This window comes from Zalophus californianus, chromosome 15, assembly GCF_009762305.2.
Source record: "Zalophus californianus isolate mZalCal1 chromosome 15, mZalCal1.pri.v2, whole genome shotgun sequence".
Taxonomy (NCBI): domain Eukaryota; kingdom Metazoa; phylum Chordata; class Mammalia; order Carnivora; family Otariidae; genus Zalophus; species Zalophus californianus.
In genome coordinates, this window is record NC_045609.1 from 21,390,773 (window position 1) to 21,406,589 (window position 15,817).

Below are 15,817 nucleotides of genomic sequence, written 5' to 3' on the forward strand. Positions count from 1 at the left end.
TTTAACAGGCTAAATCTTTACTTCCAGGGCATGACCAGAAACGCACCCTGTTGGATTGTGATGAGGTCTCCTTCTTTACACAGGAAACACATTTTGAATTTTTTCCCTGCCATTATGTAACATCATCTGCACCAACTGATCCACATGGCAAGTATTAATCTGATGCTTCAAAATAAAGTCTGACAAGATAGAACATAGTGAGTTTTTCTATTAATTGAAATGAGATCTAGCAAAGGAATTCTGAGGGATTTTCCCCCACATCCCGTAGAGACTGACTTATCTGTGTCCCTGACAGAGCTCAGAGTATACTTTCCCAGGTCTGGAGGGGGGACCTCTCAGCAGGCTTCATGACATCCTGACAGCTTATGGATTACAAAACAAATCAGCTGAAGAGAGAGCCTGCTAACGCCTCCTTTGAGTGCTGAGGATTGCCCCTAGGTTGCCTACTTCCAAGGTACAAGATCCCGCTCATGTTTCAGCTATGCTCTGAGGCTTTTTCCTACCTTTCCCAAATAAGCAGTTGGTAAGATGCTTGCACCCAGGCTTCTCAAGCAACCCAAATATCCTCAAGGATTTCCTACGATCAAACTGCCACTGAGCGGACTTAAGGAATTACTATGATTACTGTGTCTGGCTGTGCACCGATGCAGCTAGCCTACACATGCAGGCACAGGTTACAATGTTTTATTTAAAAAAAAAAAAAAATTAAAAGCAGGCAGCAAATTATAATACCCTATTTAAAAAAAAGGGGGGAAGAAGAAAGGAAAAGGGAGGGAATAAAAAATATGAATAGCAGTTGTTCGGGAGGGTGGATTGTAGCCTAGGTTGTGTTTTTTTCATTTCTGTACTTCTGTGTTTTCCAAATTTTTTCTTTTTTTTTTTTTAAGATTTTATTTATTTATTTGACAGAGAGCGTGAAAGAGCACAAGCAGGAGGAGCAGCAGAGGGAGGGAGAAGCAGGCGGCCCCCTTCCAAGCAGGGAGCCTGATGCGGGACTCGATCCCAGGACCCTGGGATCATGACCTGAGCCGAAGGTAGACGCTCAACCATCTGAGCCGCCCAGGCGCCCTCCAATGGATCACTTTTATAATACATAAAACAATTAAAAACTCCCAACATTTCCATCGTTTGAGATTAGCATTTGAAATCAAATTTCAAAGGCTGCAATGGTCACTAAATGTCATCTCCTTAATGGAAGTGTACCCTCCAGTCACAGGGTTGTTCTCTGGGAAAATGGCACACAGAAGCCCGCGGGGACAACCAGAGCCGCGGCGGCAGAGTCCTCACTGCCAGACCTGCAAGGGCAGCAGGCAGCAGAATGGGACTGTAGCAAACCCAGTAGGGCCACACTCCCTGTGAACTTTAAAAATACCTTGTTCCACAGCAATTAAAAAGATCAACCAAAGATGCAAAACTGGTTTGGATCTTGAATGAATTACCGTGTACACAAGTAAGGGAGAAAGGCCATCTTGTATCCTGAGCTAAGAACAACTGTTCTAACAGCTGGAAACCTAAAACCTTCTTTTTTTCTTAATAGCACTTAAAATATACTGTTTGCTTGTTTCAACTTCAAAACAAAACAACAACAACAAAATAAGTCTTGTCTTGTCCTAAGGCTTGAAGGACATCACTCTAAACCCCAGCCCTGTGATTTGCTACAGTCACAGAGGGTGTGAGACCACGGGGTAAGAGGGTGTTGCCTCTGCAGTGCTCCTGAAGCTGGGGTCTTTTCAGGCCTCTGTAGTCACCGGACACTGCCAGGTGGCTGAAGGTAAGCCCCCAGCACCGATCAGCACGGAGGCCTACATTAGGCAAAACACTGCCTGAAAAGACAAGCTGATGCCCTCAAAGCCACCACGGAGGCAGACAACCGCAACCCTTCTCCTTCCTCGCCCAGGAACAAAGAGGAGGGGTTCAACCTCACATCCTCTTCACCAGCTTTGTTCCGTTTCCAGCATCTCTGCTCCATGCAGGGCCTGCACCCACTTTTTACTGCATGTCTTCCTCCCGTTTGTCTCCTCCCTGTTCCCCTGCAACAAGGCCGGACTTAGATCTATCCAACCATGTGTGTCAATTAACAAATAATTAAACCAGGTGCCAAGGAGTTTCAGGGCATCTCCTGTGGTTGGGAGTGGGGGGGTGGAGCTGCTGCAGGGGTGTCAGTGCTCCCCTCCACCACAGCCATGCACACAGCGTCCCTCCTCACTGTCCACAGATCCACCGGCCTTCCCAGACCAGGAGACCAGGCTCCACGAGGCCAAGGACCCAACATCATCTTTCTTAGCAGAGTATGTGTACACAGCAGGCACATAAACTGAATGAATACAGACTCCGCGCCATACAAATGTGCTAACCGCGCATGGGCACAAACGAAAGCTAACGGGGTTGGGTCACACAGGACATGTGAACACATACTGATTCATCAATTGAAGAGACCAGGTCAAGGAAGGTGGTAAGACATGTGAGGCTCAGATAATATGCATGCTCCTTTTCCTGGAAAACGGGTAGGGCAAAGTACCACAGAAATTAGATGGAAACTTTCATTATTAAAAGCAGAAGCTACAGTTTTTGGAGAGCTTACTAGATGTGAGTCACTGGGACTTGGTGGTAAGGTCAACACTGTGCCTTTCCTCCTTTAACTTATTAGAAAATCTACAGGGAAGAAACACTTTAATTGTTTGCTAACTGCCGTTTGGGAAGCAGTACTTATCATTACGTGACTACTTGACAGCACACACCCCTGACTGCCTGGAGAAACGGATCCGTGGGGATCCTGGGGCAAGACAGCATGGCGCACAGCACAGCATGGTTTTCAAACTGCAGGTCATGAACCATTTGGACTGTGAAATGAGTCCGTTGTGAACTACATTTTGCGAAAAATGAAACAGAATTCAATAGAAAATCAGCGCAAAGCACAAGAAACACTGTTTTAGGAAACTTGTCCCCATCACATGTATGGTTACAAACACATTAGTGTCCTGGGTTGCCATGATAACTTCTCTTTTGTCCACAGTGAAACAATTTCGAGTGGAGGGGTGAAAGAACTTCGCTATGTGTGGAGTGTGAGGAGAGGCAGGATGCAAGAGTAATCCTCTCAACAAAGCTACGGATTTGCTCAAATTGCTTGCCTGATGTCACACAGGTTCTTCAGATGGAAGGAAGATTTGAACCCAAGGAAGAGTTTTCCTATGCTACATGGGCTAAGATACTATCATTTGCAAACGGAGGCTAATGAATGAAATTACCATCCAATTCTGAATCCAACTTTAGACAAGAGTGTCTCTGCTTTTGGGAGCCGGGATTATCTCAGATAAAAGACGACACCCCAAATTCCAGAAATGACAGAGAAGGCCACACTCGCTGGGCCAGGGAGAGGAGAACAGAGGAAGGGCATCTGGTATGTGGCAGGTGACCCTGTTCATGATGCGAGTGTTAGCTGAATTACAGGACTAATTCCCCATTAATTCATTCCATTTTTTCCTGTTGTACTTCTATTAACAATGATTAAGTACCTAGTCCACCTGCTTATGGTCACTGTCTCCTCCTTTCCCACAGTGTTCCATGCCAAGCGCACAGAGGGCCCTCCACAGTTGCTGACTTGAACTTCACTTAATAAATAAGCTAGTACTGCCTGCCTCTTAATGCTAGTTATCCTTCTCCAGAGAAAAAGAAAAAATCCTTCCTGGTTGGGAAAAAACATTCAAGGTCAAGATTTCCTGACACTAAGGGAATATTCCAAGTTTTAAATGTTCTTACTGTCACCTAAGAAAATGTGAATACCAAATAAGAGACTAACAATAATCATGTTTGAACAAAAATTTTCGAATAAGGGTTTTGCAGGCAGCGACCACCAGTTAAAAAAAAAAAAAAGCCCATCACAACACTAAAGTCATGCTGACTAGACTAATCCTAGTCTACAGTGAGGGCCTCCTGGCATGTGAGTTGCAAACAATATATCTGATAAGGGAATTGTATCTAGAATATGTAAGCAACTCTTATAATTCAATAATAAAATGATCTTAAATAGACATATTTATGAAAGATATAAAAATGGCCAAGAAGCACCTAAGATTCTCAAAATCATTAGCCATCAGGGAAATACAAAACCACAATGAGTACCACTTCATGTTTACCAAGACGGCTTTAATCAATATGGTACAACCACTTTGAAAAAACAGTCCAGGGGTGCCTGGGTGGCTCAGTCAGTTGAGTGTCTGACTCATTTCAGCTTAGGTCATGGTCTTAGGGTCTTGGGATTGAGGCCCACATTGGGCTCCGCACTCAGAAGGGAGTCTGCTTCTCTCCCTCCCCTTCTGCCCATCCCCCACCCCCAGCTCACACACTCTCTAAAATAAATAAATAAATCTTTAAAGAAAGAAAAACAAAGATAAACAGGCTAGCAATCCCAAATGGTAAACACGGAGTTACCATGTAATCCAGCAAATGCACTCCTAGATATGTGCCCAAGAAAAATGAAAACATATATCCACATGAAAAATTGTACATGAGGGGGACCTGCGTGGCTCAGTTGGTTTCAGCTCCGGTCATGACCTCACGGTCGTGAGATCAAGACCCACAGTGGGCTCTGCACTCCAACGAGGAGTCGCCTTGAAATTCTCTCCTTCTCTGTCCCTCACCCTGCCCCCCCATGCTCTCTCAAGTGCACTCTCCAAAATAAATAAAATCTTAAAAAAAAATTGTACATGAATACTCACAGCAGCATTATTCATAATAACCAAAGGGTTAAAACAACCCAAATGTCTACCAAATGATGAATGGATACACAAAATGATATATCCATGCAGTGAAACATTATTCAGTTGGGAAAAGTAGTCAAGTACTGATATAGGCTACAACATGGATAAAAGCCTTATACTAAGTGAAAGGAGCCACTTGCAAAAGAGGACATACTATATAATTCCATTTTTATGAAGTATCCAGAATGGGCAAATACAGAAAGGAAGTAGAGTAGTGGCTGCTTTAGGGGAATGGGAAATTCAGAGTGACAGCTGAAGGGTACAGGGTTTCTGGAGCTGCTGCAGGGGTGTCAGTGCTCCCCTCCACCACAGCCATGCACACAGCGTCCCTCCTCACTGTCCACAGATCCACCGGCCATTTTCATGCTCTAAAATTGATGGTGGTTATGGTTGCACAACTCTGAATAGATTAAAAATCAATAAATTATACATTTTAAATGGAGGATTTTTATGGTATGTGAATTTATCTCGATAAAGCTGCTACCATCACCATCACCGCCAATAAGAAAGTGATCTCGGATATTAAGCAAAGGAACCAGATTCTCATCCAGTTCCTTTGGAATCCAGTGCCCGGGCCCTGAACACTGCACTGTACCTCCTTCCAAAATACAAATGACCACTTTCCAGTTACCTGGCCAAATCTACACTTAAAACTCTTCCAACAAAGCAGTAGGAGACCGTAAGACACATGGGATAATTGCCTCCAAATAGCTTACAGTTTAAAAAATAGGTTTACTGTCAGATATATGAGCAAAGGCATGTACTACAGAAAAATCACTATAATACATAATGTAGTACATGCCTTTGCTCTTGATAATGACCTATAGTATAGGATATATTCTGTAATATAGACTGTGACCTACAGTGTATCATATGAAGGATAATCACAAGAAAGGATCAGATCACATTCATGGAAGCACAGAAGAGATTTATTTTACTGGAGGAAAAACAAAAAAACATTCCCCCAAAGCACTGACTAAAATTATTTATAGCTAAACAAAATACAGAAAAAGATCCCCAACATTTAATCATCCCAGACATATCCAAAACAAAGGGGGGGAAGTTTCATGATGACGTTAAATTTCTCCATCTTAATTAACATAGGAACTTGATATCCCAGATCTGAGGTTTATTTCCAGGATAGGGCTTTGCCTTTGCAGTGCATATATTCCACTGTGAACTCCATTTCTTTATTATTGAGGTCTGAAATAACCCTGAAAGTGCACTGTGTCATTAAGTTGGTGAGAATGTATGCCTTGGACATCATTTTAAAGGGTTTCAGTTACTAAAGTCCCCAAAGAGTCTTAAGATTGCAGCAATCCATTCTCTCTCCCCCATGGACTCTAAGATCAGACTGTCCTCTCTCGGACACCAGGCCACTACCTCCACCTTGTGGCCACAGCTAAACCCTGAGGGTCATAGCCCCATCTCCAAAGTCGCCTCAGCTTCTGAACAAATGCAAGAAAGAAGCTGTTTCAATTCCTGACAGCCACCACCATGAAGGCTGTGACCAAGTGAAGTTCTCACAACACCCACCCATGTGAGAATTTCACTTGGTCACTTGGTTAGCTCTTGATTAATAAGTACCAATAACAAGTATTTGGTGTGTCAGAGACTTAAACAAGAATCTTCAAAGCTTTAACTTCAATGGAACTGGTTACTGCTTATCTTAGAAATTAAGCAGGTGAACTTTGGAATAAAATGTTTTTAAACTGTGTGTGGTAGGTATTTTCTAAATTTAGATATTGCATCTGAAATCCGAAGACAAATGGTAAGTATAGATTACTCTGGATATGTATAAAATAGCCAACCTTTGAAAACAGAACTTTTTTTCTTTTACCTGGATGGGATAGAGAAATGTTTTTAGGACCATTATTCACAGTCTTAGAAAACTCAGTGACATTCCTCCCTTTGATACAGGGAAATTCAAGAATAACACGGAAAACAGATGTCAGATTAATTCCAACCCTGACTTCCTCTCAAAGATGACATTCCCATCACCACTTCATTCTCAGGAACAATAATGAAACTAGAGCGGCCCTGGGGGTGATTTCAGAACGAGTCAGCATGAACTGAGACACACAGAACGACCCTGAAGTTGGGATAAATCAGACAACTTTGCATGAATGGCTTAGCCAAACCATCGAATTGGCAATCAGGGTTGAAATTACAAAAAGCTGGAAGATCTTCATCAATACACTGAATTTTACATGGAAACCAGATCGCAGTATACTATGGTCAGCTTCTTATAATTTATCTTAGGGAAAGTAAAATCCCAGGACATTAGATTGGGGGGAAGGCATCAGGGAGCACCGAGGCTAGGGATAACAAGTACTTCTGTCTGACATACCAACTTGGATAGGCTGATAATGGCTGTCCACAGTTCTTTGTCGAAGAGCATAAGGACCAGTCTGGACTCCCTAGGCAAGGCCCGTGCTCAAATACCAATGTCTGCCAAGGGCAATGGACAACAGGACCATACACTATTACTTTCCATCTTCTGTACCTGTTTAAGCTTGCCATTCATGATTTCAATTTGTCCTCCTCTGTTTACAAATGGAAAACTTGGGCCCAGAGAAGTGAATGAAGTCAATGCAAGGTCATACAGCTAGTTAGTGGCTGAACCAGGTTAAGCAACCAAGTCTATGACTCCATACCGGTATCAACAAATCGAGTTGGGAAAAGATAGGGTTCAAATAATACTGCTAATAATTGCTAATAATATTGCTAATAATTCAAAGAAGAAAAATGCTGTTTGTTCTGAAGAACCCCTGAAAGAAAAGTTTTAGCTCCACAGCCACACTGTCTCGGGAACTTTCACAGAAACTATCCTGTGGTTAAAAACACATTGTTTCCCCTTGGTAAAAGGAACCTAACATTTCCTGCCTATAAATCAGTATATCACAACATAGCCCCAGAAACTTTATTAATTGCGGTTAAAAAAAAAGTGTGTGAGAGAGAGAACAGGTGCTAGGCAGCTCTGTCAATGCTTACTTCAGAAATGAAGTCTCCACTGTGGGAAGAAACAGCTGAAAAGTATTTTTCACTTACATTCCTCAGGGTATCTGAAGGCCTGAGAGAACAAGCTAATAAGAGGAGAAAAAAGTATATGGAGAGAACTATATAGATTATTACCTGTTCTAATGTAAGCTGCTTAGAAATTGTATCATTCTCCAGTTTTTTAATTTTCTTCATCAGTTTGTTGACCTGGAATTCCTGCTCCTGTTCGAGATGCTGTTCTAGTTCCGCTTTCTCATGCTGCAGCTGGAAAATGGGAAAAATACAGATGTGAAAATCAAGACACTCAAAACCCAGGGAAACATGGGCTCCAAAAGCTGGTTCCACTGAATAAGAGGTATCATCACAGAAGTTACAACCCTCATGTCTGTCAATACCCAAGTGTACACCTATGAGGAACCTGCTCCTAGGTTCCTCTAACTTACAACCAAAAATTATAGCACACGCACACAGGTGCCTGGCCAGAGCCAAAAGGCTAAAAAAGACAAGGCAGATACACCTAAGCATCAAATCATGAGTAAACCCAGATTTCTGTTTTTAAAAACATGTAAGTGGTTGTCTCTGTAGGGAGGAATTGGGAGGCTAGGGAAGGTGGTAAAGAAGGAAACTTCCTTTTCAATATCCACACACACGCACACACCCTTTGGTACTTTTCAAATTTTATACCATGATAAAAATTAAATTAAAAATAGAAATTTTACAGTCAGTTTTTACTAAATTAGTTTACTCAGGTTTACATAATGTGTCTAAAGATGTCACAATCACAAAGCATACTTAGTCAATTATTCTGAATGCTATTTCCCAATATACTAATAAGCATCCTTTGGCAAAAATCAGTACAATTAATTATCTTTCTATAATGAGAACATACATCACACCTCCTACATCTTTCCTAAAAACCAAGGGGGGAGGCCTCTTATTCATGCAGTTAAAAGATAAAGTTATGGTGTCACTAAAAAGCTTTTTAAAAATGTACTCCAACCATCAAAACCAAAAGGAAATAAAGGAAATCCATCAGACATGAGACTACTGGGGTTCTCATTAAGAACTATGCTTATTTCTAACATTCTAAACTGGGAGATTGGGTTGATCCACAGCAGGGTTTGGGTAGAATGATAGCAACAGGGTCCAATATTTTCAAAATCAAGGGGAGATTAAGTAAAATCTATTAAAAACAATGAAACAGCTAGGCAAGATGGTGGAGGAGTAGGAGACCTGGATTTTGTCTGGTCTCAGGAATTCAGATGCATAGGGATCAAACCATTCTGAACACCTATGAACTCAACAGGAGATCGAAGAGGAGAGTAGCAACAACTCTCCGAACAGAGAAGCGACCACTTACTGGAAGGTAGGACGTGCGGAGAAGTGAATCCCAGGCGATATTCGGGAGGATAGACGGCGGGGGAGGGGGCCTCCGTCGGCCACTACCAGCAAGTGATAGAGCCATGGAGCACAAAATCGGAACTTTTAGAAGTCGGCTCCGCGGAGGGACGTCCCTCCAGTGGCTAAGCGGGGGGTGGAACCCTCGGGGTCACAGAAAGACCGGGGGTGCCTGAGTGGGGCCGAGCTCCCAGGTATCAGAGCGGGGAAGCCGGCTGCAGAGATGGAGCCGAGGCGCGGGCTCTGAGCTCGGGGTTGCCATAAACTGTGATCCGCGGGCCAGTCGGGCCACTGCGCCTCCAGCAGGGACCCAACAAGCGGCAGAGCCGGGGAGACTCCCCTTCCTCCCCTGGGAGGAGCGGCGCGGGAACACACCGCAGGGAACTGCTGGGTTTGGAGACTCCACACGGGGCCGGGTGCCAGAGATAGAAACGCTCGGTCACAGGCCGGGTGAGCACGGAGTGCGGCCGAAGACGGGGGACACGGGAGTGACTGGCTGCTTTTCTCTGGGGCGCACTGAGGAGGGAGCCCCGAGTTCTTGCCTCCTCTGGGGCTGAGATTGGGAGGCCGGCATTTTCACTGTCATCCTCCACAGCCCTACGGAAAGCTTGCAGGGAACAAAAGCTCCTGAGAGCAAACCCAAGCAGCTTGCTTAGCTGGGACCGACAAGGGCGGGGCAATTCCGCCTCCGGCAAAGACATTTGGCAACCACGGCAACAGGCCCCTCCTCCAGAAGATCAGCACGAACAGCCAGCAAGCCAAGACCAAGTTTACCGATCAAGGAGAACGGCAGAACTCTAGCGCTAGGGGAATATTGCACATAGAATTCATGGCTTTATTTTACCATGATTCATTAGTTTTTCGAAGTTAATTTTTTAACTTTTTTTAATTTCTCTTTTTCCCTTTTTCAACCAACATCTTATCGATCCCTTTTTTTAAAAAAACTTTTTTATTTTTCATTTTTAGAGTCATATTTTCTCCCTTCATACTAGTTACCCTTATTTTTGGCATATATATATATATAAGTTGTTCTCTCTTTAAAATTTTGAGATACAGTTTCTTCTAACAGATCAAAATATATCCTAAATCACTACTGTATGGCTTTGTTCTAGTCTCCTGCCTGATCACATTCTCTCCCTTTTTTTTATTAATCTTCTTTCTTTTTTTCAAACAACTTTTTATGGTATCAATTCCTTTTATAAAATCTTTTATAATTTCCATCTTTACAGTCATCTTCCATCCCTTCATTGTATCAACCCTTATTTTGTACATATATGTCTTTCTTCCTTTAAACTTTTAGGAGGCACTTTTTTCTAACAGACCAAAATACGCCCAAAATCTAGTGTGTGGCACTGATCTATGCACTAGCCTGATCATATATGATCGTATTTGTTTTTTTTTTGTATTGTTCTGTTTTTGTTTTTAATCTTTTTCTTTCTTTCTTTTCTCTTTCTTTTTTCTTTCTTTCCCTTTCTTTCCCCCTGGTTTCAGGTCTTTTCTGATTTGTATAGAGTATATTTCCTGGGGACGTTGTTAGCCTGTTAGCATTTTGTTCTCTCATTTATCTATTCTCCTCTGGACAAAATGACAAGACGAAAAAAATCACCTCAGCAAAAAGAGCAAGAGATAGTACTGTCAGCCAGGGACCTACTCAATACGGACATTAGTACGATGTCGGACCTAGAGTTCAGAATCATGACTTTAAAGATCCTGGCTGGGCTTGAAAAAAGCGTGGAAGTTATTAGAGAAACCCTTTCTGGAGAAATAAAAGAACTAAAATCTAACCAAGTCGAAATCAAAAAGGCTATTAATGAGGTGCAATCAAAAATGGGGGCACTAACTGCTAGGATAAACGAGGCAGAAGAGAATCATCGATATAGAAAACCAAATGATGGAAAATAAAGAGGCTGAGAAAAAGAGAGAGAAACAACTACAGGATCACGAGGGCAGAATTTGAGAGATAAGCGATACGATAAGACGAAACAACATTAGAATAATTGGGATCCCAGAAGAAGAAGAAAGAGAGAGGGGGGCAGAAGATGTATTGGAGCAAATAATAGCAGAGAACTTCCCTAATGTGAGGAAGGAAACAGGCATCAAAATCCAGGAGGCAGAGAGAACCCCTCTCAAAATCAATAAAAACAGGTCAACATCCCGACATCTAATAGTAAAACTTACGAGTCTCAGAGACAAAGAGAAAATCCTGAAAGCAGCTCGGGAGAAGAGATATATAACCTACAATGGGAGAAATATTAGATTGGCAACAGACCTATCCACAGAGACCTGGCAGGCCAGAAAGGACTGGCATGATATCTTCAGAGCACTAAATGAGAAAAATATGCAGCCAAGAATACTATATCCAGCTAGGCTCTCATTGAAAACTGAAGGAGAGATAAAAAGCTTCCAGGACAAACAAAAACTAAAGGAATTTGCAAACACGAAACCAGCCCTCCAAGAACTATTGAAAGGGGTCCTCTAAGCAAAGAGAGAGACAAAAAGCACAGATCAGAAAGGAACAGAGACAAAATACCATCACAGTCACCTTACAGGCAATACAATGGCACTAAATTCATACCTTTCAATAGTTACCCTGAATGTAAATGGGCTCAATGCCCCAATCAAAAGACACAGGCTATCAGATTGGATTAAAAAACAAGACCCATCAATATGCTGTCTGCAAGAGACTCATTTTAGACCCAAAGCCACCCCCAGATTGAAAGTGAGGGGGTGGAAAACCATTTACCATGCTCATGGACACCAAAAGAAAGCTGGGGTGGCAATCCTTATATCAGACAAATTAGATTTTAAACCAAAGACTGTAATAAGAGATGAGGAAGGACACTATATCCTACTTAAAGGGTCTATCCAACAAGAAGATCGAACAATTGTAAATATCTATGCCCCGAACATGGGAGCAGCCAATTATATAAGGCAATTAATAACAAAAGCAAAGAAACACATTGACAACAATACAATAATAGTGGGGGACTTTAACACTCCCCTCACTGAAATGGACAGATCATCTAAGCAAAAGATCAACAAGGAAATAAAGACTTTAAATGACACAATGGACCAAATGGACTTCACAGACATATTCAGAACATTCCATCCCAAAGCAACGGAATACACATTCTTCTCTAGTGCCCATGGAACATTCTCCAGAATTGATCACATCCTAGGTCACAAATCAGGTCTCAACCGGTACCAAAAGATTGGGATTATTCCCTGCATATGTTCAGACCACAATGCTTTGAAACTAGAACTCAATCACAGGAGGAAAGTTGGAAAGAACTCAAATACATGGAGATTAAAGAGCATCCTACTAAGGAATGAATGGGTCAACCAGGAAATGAAAGAAGAATTAAAAAAATTCATGGAAACCAATGAAAATGAAAACACAACTGTTCAAAATCTTTGGGATACAGCAAAGGCAGTCCTGAGAGGAAAGTATATAGCAATACAAGCCTTTCTCAAGAAACAAGAAAGGTCTCAAATACACAACCTAACCCTACACCTAAAGGAGCTGGAGAAAGAACAGCAAATAAAGCCTAAACCCAGCAGAAGAGAAATAATAAAGATCAGAGCAGAAATCAATGAAATAGAAACCAAAAGAATAGTAGAACAGATCAACAAAACTAGGAGCTGGTTCTTTGAAAGAATTAACAAGACTGATAAACCCCTGGCCAGACTTATCCAAAAGAAAAGAGAATTCACCCAAATCAACAAAATCATGAATGAAAGAGGAGAGATCACAACCAACACCAAAGAAATACAAACAATTACAAGAACATATTATAAGCAACTACATGCCAGCAAATTAGATGACCTGGAAGAAATGGGTGCATTCCTAGAGATGTATCAACTAACAAAAGTGAACCAGGAAGAAACAGAAAACCTGAACAGACCTATAACCACTAAGGAAATTGAAGCAGTCATCAAAAATCTCCCAACAAACAAAAGCCCAGAGCCAAATGGCTTCCCAGGGGAATTCTATCAGACATTTAAAGAAGAATTAATACCTGTTCTCCTGAAACTGTTCCAAAAAATAGAAATGGAAGGAAATCTTCCAAACTCATTTTATGAGGCCAGCATTACCTTGATCCCCAAACCAGGCAAAGACCCCATCAAAAAGGAGAACTACAGACCAATATCCTTGATGAACATGGATGCAAAAATTCTCACCAAAATACTAGCCAATAGGGTCCAACAGTACATTAAAAGGATTATTCACCATGACCAAGTGGGATTTATCCCTGGGCTGCAAGGCTGGTTCAACATCCGCAAATCAATCAACGTGATACAATACATTAACAAAAGAAAGAACAAGAATCATATGATCCTCTCAATAGATGCAGAAAAAGCATTTGACAAAGTACAGCATCCTTTCTTGATCAAAACTCTTCAGAGTATAGGGACAGAGGGTACATACCTCAGTATCATAAAAGCCATCTATAAAAAACCTACAGCCAATATCATTCTCAATGGGGAAAAGCTGAGAGCTTTCCCCCTAAGGTCAGGAACACGGCAGGGATGTCCACTATCACCACTGCTATTCAACATAGTATTAGAAGTCCTAGCCACAGCAATCAGACAACAAAAAGAAATCAAAGGCATCCAAATCGGCAAAGAGGAAGTCAAACTCTCACTCTTTGCAGATGATACACTGTATGTGGAAAACCCAAAAGACTCCACCCCAAAACTGCTAGAACTCATACAGGAATTCAGTCAAGTAGCAGGATATAAAATCAATGCACAGAAATCAGTGGCATTCCTATACACTAACAACAAGACAGAAGAGAAAGAAATTAAGGAGTCGATCCCATTTACAATTGCACCCAAAACCATAAGATACCTAGGAATAAATTTAACCAAAGAGGCAAAGGATCTGTACTCAGAAAACTATAAAATACCCATGAAATTGAAGAAGACACAAAGAAATGGAAAACGTTCCATGCTCATGGATTGGAAGAACAAACATTGTGAGGATGTCAATGCTACCTAGAGCAATCTACACATTCAATGCAATCCCCATCAAAATACCATCCACTTTTTTCAAAGAAATGGAACAAATAATCCTAAAATTTGTATGGAACCAGAAGAGACCCCGAATAGCCAGAGGAATGTTGAAAAAGAAAAGCAAAGCTGGTGGCATCACAATTCCGGACTTCCAGCTCTATTACAAAGCTGTCATCATCAAGACAGTATGATACTGGCACAAAAACAGACACACAGATCAATGGAACAGAATCGAGAGCCCAGAAATGGACCCTCAACTCTATGGTCAACTCATCTTTGACAAAGCAGGAAAGAATGTCCAATGGAAAAAATACAGTCTCTTCAACAAATGGTGTTGGGAAAATTGGACAGCCACATGCAGAAGAATGAAACTGGACCACTTCCTTACACCACACACAAAAATAGACTCCGAATGGTTGAAAGACCTAAACGTGAGACAGGAGTCCATCCAAATCCTAAAGGAGAACACAGGTAGCAACCTCTTCGACCTCAGCTGCAGCAACTTCTTCCTAGAAACATTGCCAAAAGCAAGGGAAGCAAGGGCAAAAATGAACTATTGGGATTTCATCAAGATAAAAAGCTTTTGCACAGCAAAAGAAACAGTCCACAAAACCAAAAGACAACCGACAGAATGGGAGAAAATATTTGCAAATGACATATCAGATAAAGGGCTAGCATCCAAAATCTATAAAAGAACTTATCAAACTCAACACCCAAAGAACAAATAATCCAATCAAGAAATGGGCAGCAGACATGAACAGACATTTTTCCAAAGAAGACATCCAAATGGCCAACAGACACATGAAAAAGTGCTCAACATCACTCGGCATCAGGGAAATCCAAATCAAAACCTCCATGAGATACCACCTCACACCTGTCAGAATGGCTAAAATTAACAAGTCGGGAAACGACAGATGTTGGTGGGGATGTGGAGAAAGGGGAACCCTCCTACACTGTTGGTGGGAATGCAAGCTGGTGCAACCCCTCTGGAAAACAGTATGGAGGTTCCTCAAACAGTTGAAAATACAGCTACCATATGATCCAGCAATTGTACTACTGGGTATTCACCACAAAGATACAAATGTAGGGATCCGAAGGGGTACGTGCACCCCAATGTTTATAGCAGCAATGTCCACAACAGCCAAACTGTGGAAAGAGCCAAGATGTCCATCGACAGATGAATGGATACAGAAGATGTGGTGTGTGTATATATATATATATATATATATATATATATATATATATATATACAATGTAATATTATGCAGCCATCAAAAGGAATGAGATCTTGCCATTTGCAATGACGTGGATGGAACTGGAGGTTGTTATGCTGAGTGAACTAAGTCAATCAGAGAAAGACATGTATCATATGACCTCACTGATATGAGGAATTCTTAATCTCAGGAAACAAACTGAGTGTTGCTGAGTGGTGGGGGGGTGGGAGGGATGGGGTGGCTGGGTGATAGACATTGGGGAGGGTATGTGCTACGGTGAGCGCTGTGAATTGTGCAAGACTGTTGAATCACAGATCTGTACTTCTGAAACAGATAATGCAAGATATGTTAATAAAAAAGGAAAAGAAGAAGATAGCAGGAGGAGAAGAATGAAGGGGAGTAAGTCAGAGGGGGAGAGGAAACATGAGAGAC

The 15,817-nt window shown here is 41.8% G+C and overlaps 1 protein-coding gene across 1 annotated transcript in view; it reads right to left on the bottom strand.

The window, feature by feature from the left end:
* The window catches only part of CCDC6 (coiled-coil domain containing 6), a 118,793-nt gene that overhangs the window by 36,081 nt on the left and 66,895 nt on the right, over window positions 1–15,817 (bottom strand). Inside the window, exon 3 of the mRNA XM_027596449.2 lies at window positions 7,893–8,021. Within this exon, the coding sequence (XP_027452250.1) occupies window positions 7,893–8,021 (129 nt within the window). The remainder of the gene's footprint in view (window positions 1–7,892; window positions 8,022–15,817) is intronic.